Source organism: Trachurus japonicus, chromosome 22 (genome assembly GCF_045865225.1).
Source record: "Trachurus japonicus isolate A0001 chromosome 22, Traja_1.0".
Classification (NCBI taxonomy): domain Eukaryota; kingdom Metazoa; phylum Chordata; class Actinopteri; order Carangiformes; family Carangidae; genus Trachurus; species Trachurus japonicus.
Window position 1 is genome coordinate 25,854,206 of NC_140928.1, and position 13,763 is coordinate 25,867,968.

A 13,763-nucleotide genomic window follows, 5' to 3' on the forward strand; every position below is an offset into this window, starting at 1 on the left:
TCACTCTTGATGCTTTTTTCAAAAAGCCCAAAAATACTACTCCAAAAATAATCATAATAAACTATTATTTTTGACAGCAGATGACGGGCTTTATAAGTGTAATAAAGCTCAGGAAGCCCTGCTTTTATCATTATATACACAGTTATGTTCCATCAAAAATTTAAGGCATGTTCCTCAGCCATTTTCCAGCTAAGTCATATTGCCTAATCTAATAAGTTTTGAGAGTTACAGAGTTCACAGAACAGTCACACAGCTGTCACTTCATAATTCATGGTAGAAAGCAAAACACACACACGAACAGCTGTAGTAAATGTAATGGTAAATGTTGCTCTTCTTTTGGATGCAGATCCTGTCCAGTGGCCTGTCTTGTTGACAGGAAACGTGATGCTTTCAATAACTGAAGCTGTTTCACCTGCATTCATGAAGCCTAAAGTTGAGACGTACAATAATATGTGTAGTTTTAGAATAGATAGATTAATGAGTGTTGTACCTGTTGGAAAGTGTTCATTGATGGACCAGTTATCCACCTGCAGCGTAGCATTGCCACCATTCCTGGTGAAACGGACAACATGATACTTCCCATCATTCACTGGTGTACTTTCCTGCACAGTGATGTCCACTGTGCCGATGTTGAAAGTCACTCCAATTTTTCCTTGTTGCTGAAATGAGAAAAAAAAACAATTGTTGATTTTAAACACTGAAACATAGTTGTACTGTAGGGCTCAGGTGGTGGTGGAAGTCAGCAGCAGTGAGGTGTAAAGCATGGTAGAGAGACGCTACAATAGTAATAGCTGCACAATGAATATTTTGTTTTTACTGTGGATTAGCCCTAGAAAATACACTATAAAACAACTGCATATTCATCAAGTGGCATCTAACATTAGCTTTCTTTTTAAACTTGCCTGCCATTTTTTAACATAGCCGACACAAAGACTGGTGAGACTTAAGTGATCTAGAGATTCAGCCTCTTGCCTGCTGATGTCATATTGTCACCATAGCAGCAACATCACATATAACTGGCTGATCATATTGAGGTATTAATCAATTTTATTGCTCAAAAATTGCAAGAGTGAGGCGTCATTTAGCTCAGTGGGTAGAGCAGGTGCCCCATATGGCAGCCCCGGTTCGATTCCACCAGTGGCCCTTTGCTGCATGTTGTTCCCCCTCTCGCTGTCTCCCCATTTCCTGTCTCTCTACAGCAGCTGTCCTATCAATTAAAAAGGCATAAAACACCCAAAATGAAACAACTAAGACGTGTGTGTGAACTCACTATGTGCAGCATGAGATAGTCTCCCAGACCCGGAGCGCTGTCGATCCTGACCAGAATTCCATCTTTCAGGGATGTGCTGAAGCCGACAGTCAGCCTGTCAGTCCTGGTGCTCGGCCTCTCATTGGCCGGCCACTTAAACGTAATGAGGCCTCCTCCTTTGCCAAAGATGTACGTTGTTCCAGCTGAACAGAACAGGAGGGGGAAGTGTTACAACTCAACTCTGGGCTCTGGATTTACGCTGCGGTGACTTCCTTCTCTCTGTCAGTGTTTCACTCCGTATTTGAAGATGACATCATTCAGTACTCACGATCATTGCACTGAGTGCCGGTGTAGGAGGTCATGGAACAGTCGCAGGTGTAGTTCTCCCACTGCTGGATACAAATACCCATGTTGGCACAGGAATCTTCCTGACAGGTGGTGCTGGGACCTGTTGAAGTGCAACCATCCCCAAAACCACACAACCACACAGGACACACACGCGTACAGGATGAGAAGGGACATGGAGTCCTCCAGTTTCTGTATAACTGTAAGTTACCAATAACTTACAGTTGCTGGTAAGCTAGACAGGGTCATATAAGAGGACTGAGTGTATTTTCCTAGATTTAAATATGTTAGATAGACATATATATGTCGACATGTTGATGCTTTGTCCCGTCTGTGATATGGTGCTATTTGAGCACAAAACAACATTAACTCTGCAAGCAGATAGTGAGAGCGACACTGACAAGATGTTTTGTTTCTCCAGTCCACAATTTTGACATTTGAATGATGAAACTGAGTCGTCCAAATTTCAGCGATATCTGCTTATGCATACAAGTAAATGAATTGATACAAATAGCAGAGTATCAGTAAATATATCAATCATCCAAAGGTAACTGTGATTGGTGGAGACTTACCTGGTGAAATGATGCAAGCTGCTTATGTTAAAGGAGCTGCTCAAGACCAAGTGAGGTGCCGATGGGTTGGAGGAAGGATGGACTTTTTGAACTTAGAGTGACACAGAATGCAGTGATACCCTGCCGTGGCACTGATCTGGTTCAGGATTTAATGTAAAATGTCACAACATCCATGTCACCTCTGTTGACACGGCTTTCTTAAATGTGTTGCCAGCAGTGCAGTAGCACCATCTAGTGATGGCACGGTGTATTACCACAACCTGAGCCGCTAACTCAATTATTTCTTTTGACTCGTCTGATACAGTCTCTTTAGCTGAAGACACACAAACCCATTTTTGGTGATGAAGTTTTGTAATGAAATGTGGGCAGTACATGATGATACAGCTTGAATGACTCATAAACTGATCATGATACAGAGGCATAAAAGAAAAGCAAAAGCAAAAACGACAAGAAAATAAACCGTACAGGAACACAGGAAAATGAGACAGAATGCCATGGACAAGACCAACAAACTGTGATTGATGACATTTTATTTCAAAAATGAATTAATCAACCATTACTTCCTTGCAGTACATACAGTTCAGGGAATAACATTATCAACCCCACTGAGATTGTCTGAAAGAGGAGGACATACAATACACAGAACATTATTTTCTGTTTTGATTAAAATGAAATATCAGCTACACATTCATTTGTCTAACATGGGGATATATAAGTTAACACAAAAACAAAAATTAAAAAAAACAAAAAAAAAACATAAACAAACAAAAATTTAAGGTATAGCCAATGGTATGACCTAAGAAAAAACAGCTACACAGAAAATGACTTCCATGCAAACAAGAACAGGTTGTGGAACAAAAATGAACAAAAAAGAACGACTTTCACAGGAAGACAGAAACAATAGTGAAATGTGTTTGCTTGTGAAAAATGTTTCAACAGCCTATTTTGATAAAGTTAATGTTAAAGAAAATTCAGTCAAGTCCTCATTCACAATTTAATGTGGTGGGGTGAGTTTTATTGTATTGCATAGAATGATGAGCCTACTGACACAGAGCAGAAGATTAACCCGGTCAGAGGCTGGGGGGCAATACAGTTGAGGGAAAGGGAGGTGGGTTACAGACATGTGGTCAGGCAGGGTACCGATCAAAAGAGTGTGGGAGCAAAAGGTATTTTCATTTAGAGGCCTTACACCCTAGTGTCAACTTGCCAGAGGGGCAGGAGGGACCTCTGACTTAGTCAGTTTAGCCACAGAATAAGGGCGTTAATAAGAGTGATGTAGTGGAGGTGAAAGGGGTAAGAAGAGACGGTGCTGTACTGAGACAGATGTTTGTTGATAGTAACGCAGCAGAGGTGCTGTATTCAGCCTAGTAGTATTTTGTTAATCAAGAGCAGCAAACCGGTTGGGGAATGGATTTTCTCCCAGGTGCTTCTCAACTATCAAGTCTTCGCTCAGGATTTTGCATGATATGCATGAACAATTGTGATGAACACAAAACAAATGAAAAACTTTGGCAGGCATTGCTTTGTGAACAAAATGCGTAGTCTTGAGCCCAGGGATTGTCTGTTGCTGCTGAAATGTCATGGACACATTTACAATTGCACAACTATATTCATCAAATCATGAATATATTTTATTTGTTTCTATGGCTTTTTCCAAAACTCCTACCCCAATTGGTGGAGATGATGATTGGTGGTATCATACTGTATCAAAGCTTAAGGCCACATATACTACCATATACAGAATCTCCCATGTAATGACTGATTGTCAGACTTGATTACAGTATTGCTCTCCTATTAAATCTATTCAGACTTTAAACTGCATTAACTTGTATGAAATCTTAGATTCATTTATTGACCATTGATGGCCAATTCTTATTATTTGCTTCAACTCTGTCAAAAACATGTAATTTTGACAACAAAAAATGAAAAGCTGTTTTCCTTGTTTCAGAAGGTTAGGGTTAACGCTATCACTCTAAACTACATGTGGAGTGCTGGAATGAAATGATCAACAAGCATAGCAACAAGACTATGGCGAAGAGGGTTTAATGAAACACAACTCTCAAACTGAGTGTACTCCTGTACAATCAAATGTCTTTGCACTAACACAGCTGAACCAGCCACTAGTTATAAGCTCTGTTTAAAGATCGCAACACTCACTACATTCTGGAAAAAGACAGAAAAACAAAAGAAAAAACAAACAATCAAAAATAACAAAAAAAAACACTAGACTTCACAAAGCATAAGACATAAAAATGAAGCACCTGGCAGTATTTAGTTTTACTACACTGGCAACAACTGCTCTGATGGTGGTTGTGACGGCACTGTAAATGGGCGACCAATGTGGCCGATAAGATGTGGTGGTGTAGGTGAGGACGTATTTGGCCTGATTCTAACAGTGGGAAAGTGAAGCGACAAGTAGAGTTAATAGCATGGAGGGCTTTCCGTATGGATGCAGGGCTGTGGAGCTACTGTTTGCATTTAGCAGGAAGAACGGGCTGCCAGAGCTGGAGTTTAAGTTTTTGCTGAAGAAGTCTAAATCAGGCCAGGATTTGAGGGACGGTGTACCTTCGCATCCACGCTCAATCTGCCCACTGCGAAACAAGGCGTCATTGAGGAGATCTGGCAGGCGACCATTGAGGTCCACTGATGCCAAACAGCCCTGGAAGCCTTCTCTGGAAGCCACGAGTTTTGGCAGGTTGCCATACATGCCTGGACCCAGTCCCGCGATGAACAGGTCACCTGTGGCATAGAATACATAGACAGCACAGAGCAGATGGAGAGAAGGCACAGAAGGATCCATCATGGACAAACCTCTCCACTGCATTGAAAGCAGCTGTTCAAGAGCTGTTGTTCAAAGAGGACTTATTGTTGTTCCTGAGCTTGAATGAAAATTGAATTCAATCAAGAAATGTTTGGGGAAAAAAATGCTTCAATTTATATGAAAGCATTGTTAACTTTTCTGAATTAAATCACTTCAGGTGGGCATCATGCTGCAACAAAAGACATTTTGCCAAAAATAAAAATTTTGCAGTTGCAAACCATTCATAATTATGCTTCCTACAAAACACAATAGCGGTTGCAGTTCAGTTCAGTGTGTATATAAACCTTATTTAACTTTTGTAACTGTTTTATCCTAACTATATGTGACTTGTGCTGTGCATTGTGTTTTGCTTTGAATATTGCTGTAATCTCGACGACATTGCAAATGAGGGTAAAACCTCAATGTCCTTTCGAGAATAAATAAAGACCTTTAATCAGTAGATAACTTATAAGTCTATCAGGATGGTCTAACACTCAAACCAAGAGTACCTCACATTTTGATATAAAATACATTGAGTTAACATTGTTGTAATATTTAGGTACCATTACAATGAGACTATCCTTATTAAGGATTCATGATTGGCATCTAATTCATTTATTAAACAGCTTGTTGTCATTTTATAAATAAAGTATAATTTGCTATAACACACAAGATATTTTTTTTAAAGTAAGAATGAACCCAAATTCATCTCAATGGTTAAGCTTCATATCACACTAGTTGCTGACCTTTCTTTTTGCTCTTTCCATCATTCAGTATTGCACCAGTACCAGTAACAAATAACAACGAGTCACTGCTAAATGGTGATGACCCAAACTGATGTTAACCTTGGTACAACGTGAAATGAATTGGAGTAAAAACAATGCATGACTTGCTGGCAATGACTGAAAGTCATCGGAAGTGGCTGAATAAAAAACAGAACGCACATGGACTGGTGTACTGTTACCTTTCAGGTCCAGGTTCTTGGCCCCGTTGATACTCTGACTGGTGGCTATGGCATCTACTTTCAGTGTGTGGGTGTTACTGTTGTCTCGTGTGATGGCCACGTTGTGCCACTGGTTGTCATTCAGGGCTCGTTCACTCTTGCCTTTGATGAGGTTCGGCCCATTTCCAAGGTCAAACACATAGTGGATGTATCTGCAAGAGGAAAACAGAGAGTGCTACAAAAACCACCAGATGAACTGGTCTCCATGAACAAGATGAAGAAGGATTTTGATGACACACTTGCTGAGAATCATGAATCATGAAGGAAATTCTCCAAACATCTTCTGTAAATCAAACAATACTTAAAAGATCTCTGAAATTTTGAACAAAGCTTAATTGCAGGTGTACTGTATGTACATGATGATGAACACTAGCTTAACACTCAAGGTTTCAACATCTAAAAGGTAATCAAGTATCCATTTTAATGCACTTTACCCTTTGACCAGTTCTACAGCAATAAAGTCATTGCCGTCTCCAGAGTTGAAAATAATGAAGCCATCTGGGGAGGTTGTCTTGAACTGGAAGAAAAGGTGCATGGATGTGTAGGCCTGTAGGGTGGCCAGGCTCAAGTAGCTGCTCTTGGATTTGAAGGTGACAGGGTCTGCAATAATGGAACGAATCCCAAAGCGAGCGTTGAGCTCGCAAAAATCGATGTCACCGTTCTTGCACAGGTCGATGTAGAGCATGCCGTTAAATCTGAGGAACGAAAAGCAACACACACTTGGAATTACTTGTTACCTTTTCTCCAAACTCTGATTAGAAAAAAAGGAGAAGAAAAAAAGATGTCAGCCCCAGATAATTGGAAGTAAAGAAATGTTCGGATAAGCCTCAGCTAAAAATGCTATTGCTTGCATCTTCAGAAGATACAACTTAAGTTATTAAATCAAAGCCATTTACTGTAGGGGTAAAGTGGACCTCCATAACAGTCCATTAATTGCTGCCTAATGTATTATTTATCTTACATATTTTTGAGCAATTTGTGCTTATTTAATTCATTCTGGAGACACAATACCATTGGCAAGTCCAGTGTTAACTCTGCCCTGTGGATCTTAACTAGCTCCTTACATATACTATATCTGGCTTTAGCTTTAAAATGTCTTCTGTTCAGAGGGAGTGTTGGATTTTGGTGGTTAGTTTTATGAGCTACTAAATTATTCACATATTTATTGATGAATGAATGAATTAATGCTATTTTACTATGGTCCCACCAAAGATTACATAGCAATGTTGTTGTTTTGTGTGTAATGTTAATAAGATATTCTGTTCTATTCCATTCTATAAGTACAAAAAAAACTTTTCGGAGTACCTCAGGCTCTGCAAATGACCAATGAAGCTGGATGGGATGCTGGAAAGAAATCGCCGCTCTGTCATGATGCCTGTTTCAATGTTGTGGAACTCCAGACGAGTGTGATCACCCACCATTTGGCCTGAAGACGGGGAGGGTGGAGGGGAAGGGTTGAAAAGAAAGACAAAAAAAAAACGAAAAGAAAAGAGAACACTGTCTGACACTAACACAAGAGGGCTGATTTAAGGAGAAAATCCATCAATAGTAACTGTTACTAACAGTTTCTTTGCAGCACAGTTACAAACTGATGCTATACATCTTTATTACAACATACTGTACCACAGCATTTTGTAGCACCACTGAAAAAACACTGAGAACATTTCTTTTAGCATGACCCGAGTTGATAAGTACCTTCTGCTACATCATCGTCAACCATTAGCTTGTAGGTTTTGCCGCGACGCACCACACGCACCGTATGCCATTCATTATCATTGAGTTTTTGCCCGGCATACAGGGTCTCCGGTCCCTTGCCTGAGAAGAATGGTCAATCACAAAGTTAAAGACATCCTGAGCCTAAAACCAAACCTTTGGTTTCCCTCCAGTCAAACTGGAATCATTGGAAGATATTCTGAATGTTTTAGTAGCTTTTCAAACAAATTTTCAAACTTCTCGTTGGGAAACAAAGGTTTGGTTTAGTCAGTGAAATACACCAAGAAATAATCCAAAATACTTAACATCTGTAACATGTAATTAAAATACACCTGGCCACTACACTGCAGAGTGATGACTCTTAAGAGCAGAAAAGAGAAAAGGCACCTACAGTAGGAAAATTGCTTTTACTCATATCAGGCTTTCTGGAATCTTTCGCATAGATTACATCCTTAACTTCCCAGTTCTTCATTTTTCACAAGTTTCTGCCATTAAATGTGAGCTGAAACAATCATCAGTAAGTCTGCCCTGTAAACCACAATCTGTTTGGGCCATTACCTGAAGTAATACAACATCTATATTCTATTGGAGAGCTTTGCCGACATGCAATATTAGGTGGCACTGAAAGTATGCAACTCCTTACATTTCAGGTATGTATATATGCATTACTACGAATCCAGAAGTGAAGTCCTCCAAAATAAACAGCTATATGATGGTTTAGTGTCTTCAAAAACCCACAATATGTGAAGTTTATATATGCAAGTACCATTGAGATGTTTCAGGTCTGTGGGACAAACTTCAGTTTATTTTGAATTGTTGGAGTTTATGAGGTGTAATATAGAAGTTTTTATTTTTCTCATAAAATACCAGACTTATAAATGGACTTTGATCATAAGGGAAATTTTGCTTATATCCAAGCCACCCATATGTTTACCAATTTCCATCCCTCCAGTGGGGTATTCTAGCCACAATTTTCACATGTTTTGTGAAAATCACAATAAGAACCTGTTTAAAGTTTGACAAAGGATTTTGGAATTTTTTTCAACAATAATAATAGCCTGAAATAGGTGTCACAAGATTCAGCTACATTGCGGAAAAAGTTACGCTAAAGGTTTTTGAAAATGCAGTGTACAATGAGAGGGAGTGTATGCCCCTACAAATTTCACAAAGATTACTTTTACAGTGTATGCTGCAGCTACCACTTGCACTACCACACCAATTAAAGCAGGTAACAAAGGAGTTGAAGCCCCCACAGTTATTGAAACGATTAGGGTGATGCAACCATACTGTAGAACCACAGATCTGCTGGCTTGCAAGTTTGAGAGCAGCATGGAAAGTAGAACATTCCACCACAAAGTTTTTTAAGGGGTCAAATTTGTTTTTAAAAATAAAAAATTGGCGTACTTTTCACAAAAATATGTATCATATAATTAGACCTTAAATATTAGCGTCTATAACTTGTATGATGTGTGCTGATATGCAACTTTCTCCAGAAAAGGAAAAACCTAAATTAATAAATGGAAAGAGAAAAACAAACAAACAGCCATACTGAATACCATTCCACACAAAAGAGCTATTCAAAATTTGCTGATACAGTGTAGAATAGCACTGTGTCACTCTGCTTCAAAGATGTTCTATTAACCATGAATTAGTCTTACATAAATGTTCATTATGTATTTAGATTCTAACAAACTTTGTAAAGATGAATATTCCCCATAAATAACACTGAAAATGAATTATGCATGGCGATCACAGAATCATTGTCTTTTTTTATAACTCTCAGATTAAGCACAAATAGTGGACTCAAATGCACAACTTTAGACACGGGCAAAAGTTCAAAGGCCTTTACTGACATCAGGGTTCAGTGCACAGACAAGGTGGTCCAAAAGATTAGGCAGAGGTACAAAAAATGCTGGCCAAAGGCTGTGGCCAAAAACCACAAAAAACTAGTCAAAACACAATAGGACTACCCAGACAAGACAGGTTGGAAGGGTTGACAAGGTACAGTATGTACAAAGACAAACAGGTATTGATGGGGAAGACACACAGAGATACAGTACATACTCAAGGGGAGGGGAGACAATGAGACAGGTGAAACACAATAGGGGAGGAGCAATCACACAGGTGGGAAACACAGGAGGACAGGAAGTGAGTGACCTGAAACGAGAAAAGAGGTAAGTACTTCAAAATAAAAAAGGAAATGATAAAAATCAATACTAGAAATGAACATAATGGCATATCTTAACTAGCAAGCCAAATTCACTTAGTTTACTTAGTATGAATCTTTGCTGTACTATGCATAGTGTTTTTGTTTTAACACATAAAAAACCCTTTGCATGACACTATTCTCCCTACCAGATATGAGCCCAAACCTACACCCTGAATAAACCACATTATAATCAGTAAAGGTGGGGAATCTTCCTCATAGTCATCAGTCTTCCTGCATAAGAACATACAGTATGGATGCATATGTCTTACTGAAGTTCCACAGCCCTTCTGCTGAACTACCCAAAGAATTTAAAAAAATTGACAGTCCAGTCAATGATCCAGAGATCATAAACTTATTGGATGAATGCTTTTTGCCCAAGCTTTTGGACCCTGCCACATGTCCAAAGTGAGGCCACTGTCCATGTATTTCCTTCTGTCTGAAGGACAAAAACAAGTAATAACCTAGAGCAATGTCCAGTCATAATACGGCCTGCAACCCATGAAGAAGTCTAAATCCACTTTTCTCAACAGGGCTGACAACTGGATTCAGCATCCTTATCCCCATATGTCACATTTCCGGACAGAATGCAAAAACAAAAAGATAGAGAGAGAGAAATGCTGGAATAAAACTAATGATGAAAGGACTATTTCTGGATCTTTACATGAATTTATATACATTTATGTATTTCAATTGCATTTCTGAATGTGAAGCTCCACCTCTTTACCACTAGAAAAAGAAAGAAAGGTGCCTTTTGTGGGGCACTATGCAGGTGATTCTCCTTTGATGGAAACTAGTAGAAGGCTATGTTTGTTCATACAGTACGTTCATTAATTGTTCATTGCTACATGGAAAAAAATAACTTGAGTGTGAAAATCCTCTTTTGCAGCAAAAGCCAAGCTTGTGTGTACCAGTTGGGTCTTTGCAGTTGCAACAGATCTATCCTGTGGAAAACAATCCGGTACTGAGGTAGGACCGCCCACCTTATTAACATTTAGATACAAAAATAAATAGATAAGTGTCGAAACACATAAATAGCATTTTTAATTACAAAAATGTATTTTGCATATTTTCCATTTATGTATTTGATTATTTATTTGTGTGATCTAAATAAAAACTAGTTAAGAATGAATAAATTCAGAGAGAGTGAGTCACACGTTATTAATAGTTGTTCTAAAAGGAACACAAAGAAAACATTGGTCTGCAGTGCAGCAAGTGGTAGTGCAGGTTACCAAAGATATACTTTCCAATCCCATACCAAATTAAATGTTACCATCATACAATACCCATCAGCTGGTCTCAAGAGCTTCCTGCTTCATATAGAATGCAGTGTTATGCAATAAAGAGTAAAGACATAATCCCATAAATGCAAAAATTTAGTACTTCTGTATGTTGGTGACAGGTGATTCAGTTTAAAAAGTTTGGAACGTAAAATGTGCACGAATTTGACTTTTTTAATAGGCCAGGCCTGCTTCAATCAATTATTAATTATTACTAAATTATATGTACAGACTGAGCAGTGAATGTAGGCCATGCAAACCAAATTTTGTATGATTCCACCCAGCCAAGTAGGACATACAGTAATACTTTAGTTGTGTTGCCCCCAACTACTATCAAGTTTTAAAGTGATGGGAGGAACTAGTGGCATCTGTTACTAGGGGTGACTGTTGCTGAAGTTTACAACTGACTGTTACCTCTGAAGCTGTTTGTGTAAGCTGCATGTTGTTTGTGAAACTTACAAAGGATAACCAACATTTTTTTGATCAATTTGATGATCATTATTAATTATTAATTAATTATGTCTGGAATATGTATATGATTTAGATATTTTAAAATTATCATTATTATTATTGTTATAATTATTATTTTTTAAGTATTGTCATACATTGGAGTGGAAGCTAAATTCAGGGAATACACTGATGCAAGAATTTTGAATGGTCTCTGATCATCATCATCATACCTGTAATGGTGTATGCTGCAGAATCCCTTTTACCACACACAAACACAAACATACACACACGCCAAAATGTCCTCACTTTCCCAAAATGTCCTCACTCTGATGTTTTAAAACTCAAACGGGTCCTCACATGTATAGCTGTACAAGTACACACACACACACACACACACACACACACACACACACACACACACTTAGAGATCTCCATAGTCGCCCCATTATGAGTAAAAGCAATCCATACTGATTTGTGAGGGCCTAAATAGTTCTAGACAACTGCGACCCTCAAAGTAATAGACTCACTCGTTGTTGCAAACAGAGCTCACTGGTTGATCATTCCTAAAGATACTGTGCAGAATGTATAGGCATGAATTTCCCTAACAATCCTTAACAATGCCTATACTATCTTTTATGTCCAATTACTGTAAAATATTCAGGCTCCTCTGATCTAACTACATGTTTTATTGAATAGTCTGATTCAAAAGTATTTCATTTTGTGAAAAAATGTTATTTTTTAGTCTTAGAATTTAGAGCAGTGATTGGCTTTGGGTTAGGAACGTACCCACCTAATCAATGCTAATTACTGATAACTTATTTGTAATTAACATGCAATGGTAATAATAGTCATAGTAATAAAAAACATGAAGGTAAGGACATTTTAATTTGTAACTTTATAATAGAAAAACTGTAACAATTGAAAAAATTGTTTCAATTTGGATTCAGTTTTCTTACTTTTCTTTGCCAATTTGAAAAACAAACTTATTCTGATACAATATATTGCTCACACTGAAGTTATATGATACATATACTGTAGGTATAATTGTAACATATTTATACAAGATACAGTACATACCTATATATAAGAGGTCATATTCTACTCTGTACACAATTGTTTGACCTAGACAACTCATCATAAAGACTCCCTTTAGACAATATGTGTCTTGGGTATTGGTGAGTTGTTACCTTGTTATAACAAGGTTTTACAGCAGAAATTAAAATTCATAAATTTAATTGATTATGTTGATACATATCACTGAACTGCTGCTTTAGTGGAGGAATTTAACATTCTCTAAACCATGCATGTTGTTCTGTAAAAAATACTGTAATCAAATACGTAATAATATCTATATGTGAGTAAACTTAAAAGGGTAAACTATCTAAATTTGTGTTTCAGTTAGGTATATACTAGCATGAGATATCTATTCAGAATTTTGTCTTTAATCCTCTCTCTCTACTATCAAAAGTTGAATTATGAACTCAAATAGCAGTTACATATTAACTGTTTGAAAAATCCTTGGAGAAAGAAAAGAACTGATTAAGGCTACATCTGCTGGTTCCTGTTGAATTAGAATCTCTAAACCAACTGAGCACTCGTCCTCCACGTGATAGGTTTAAGAGAAGGTGGAGGCTGGTGCAGAACTCACATTTTAAGAAAAAAAAAAAAAAAAAAAAGCAAAAACATTTCCTTTAAAAAAAGAAACATCAACAGACCATCAACAAGAAAGCAAATGAAACTTGAGTGTTAACTTACTGGAGTTACAGTTTATCCTGATACAGTCTAGATGGGGAAGAATAAATGACAGATGAAATTGCATCCTTCAAGGTTACTGCTGCAGACATCCAAAAACAAAAAGTCCACCCTTCCGGGGACGTACACATGCAGGAACGTAGCCATTTTATTTATTCAGTGTAAATGCTGAATTACCATGAATAGATTTTATAGAATTTACTATTAACAGTATACAAAAAATATTTCCTTCATTTGTCAATTACCGAAATGAGCTAGTTGTTTTTAGCGCTAGTGCCCATTTGATAGCATTGTTTGGGCAAAGTATAAACAGTAAAATGGCCACTTGTGATACCAGCTACATGGGTTTTCCAATCCAGGTGTGACTGTTGGACTCTTAACTTTAAATATTCA

At 37.8% G+C, this 13,763-nt stretch overlaps 1 protein-coding gene across 9 annotated transcripts in view; it reads right to left on the reverse strand.

Moving 5' to 3' along the window:
* nrxn3a (neurexin 3a) overlaps nucleotides 1-13,763 on the reverse strand; it is a 118,827-nt gene that overhangs the window by 18,884 nt on the left and 86,180 nt on the right. For 7 of the 9 annotated variants that reach the window (XR_015034781.1, XR_015034779.1, XR_015034780.1 and 4 more), the window contains exons 11-19: nucleotides 13,374-13,400; nucleotides 7,665-7,784; nucleotides 7,275-7,395; nucleotides 6,404-6,664; nucleotides 5,931-6,121; nucleotides 4,732-4,905; nucleotides 1,578-1,697; nucleotides 1,271-1,452; nucleotides 491-659 (exon numbers count right to left, since the gene is read on the reverse strand). Coding sequence is in view for 5 of the 9 variants with exons in the window: in XM_085768270.1 (XP_085624396.1) it covers nucleotides 491-659; nucleotides 1,271-1,452; nucleotides 1,578-1,697; nucleotides 4,732-4,905; nucleotides 5,931-6,121; nucleotides 6,404-6,664; nucleotides 7,275-7,395; nucleotides 7,665-7,784; nucleotides 13,374-13,400 (1,365 nt within the window). In the remaining 4 variants the exon portion in view is untranslated. The remainder of the gene's footprint in view (nucleotides 1-490; nucleotides 660-1,270; nucleotides 1,453-1,577; nucleotides 1,698-4,731; nucleotides 4,906-5,930; nucleotides 6,122-6,403; nucleotides 6,665-7,274; nucleotides 7,396-7,664; nucleotides 7,785-13,373; nucleotides 13,401-13,763) is intronic. The other 2 variants (XM_085768272.1, XM_085768271.1) reach the window with 1 other exon arrangement.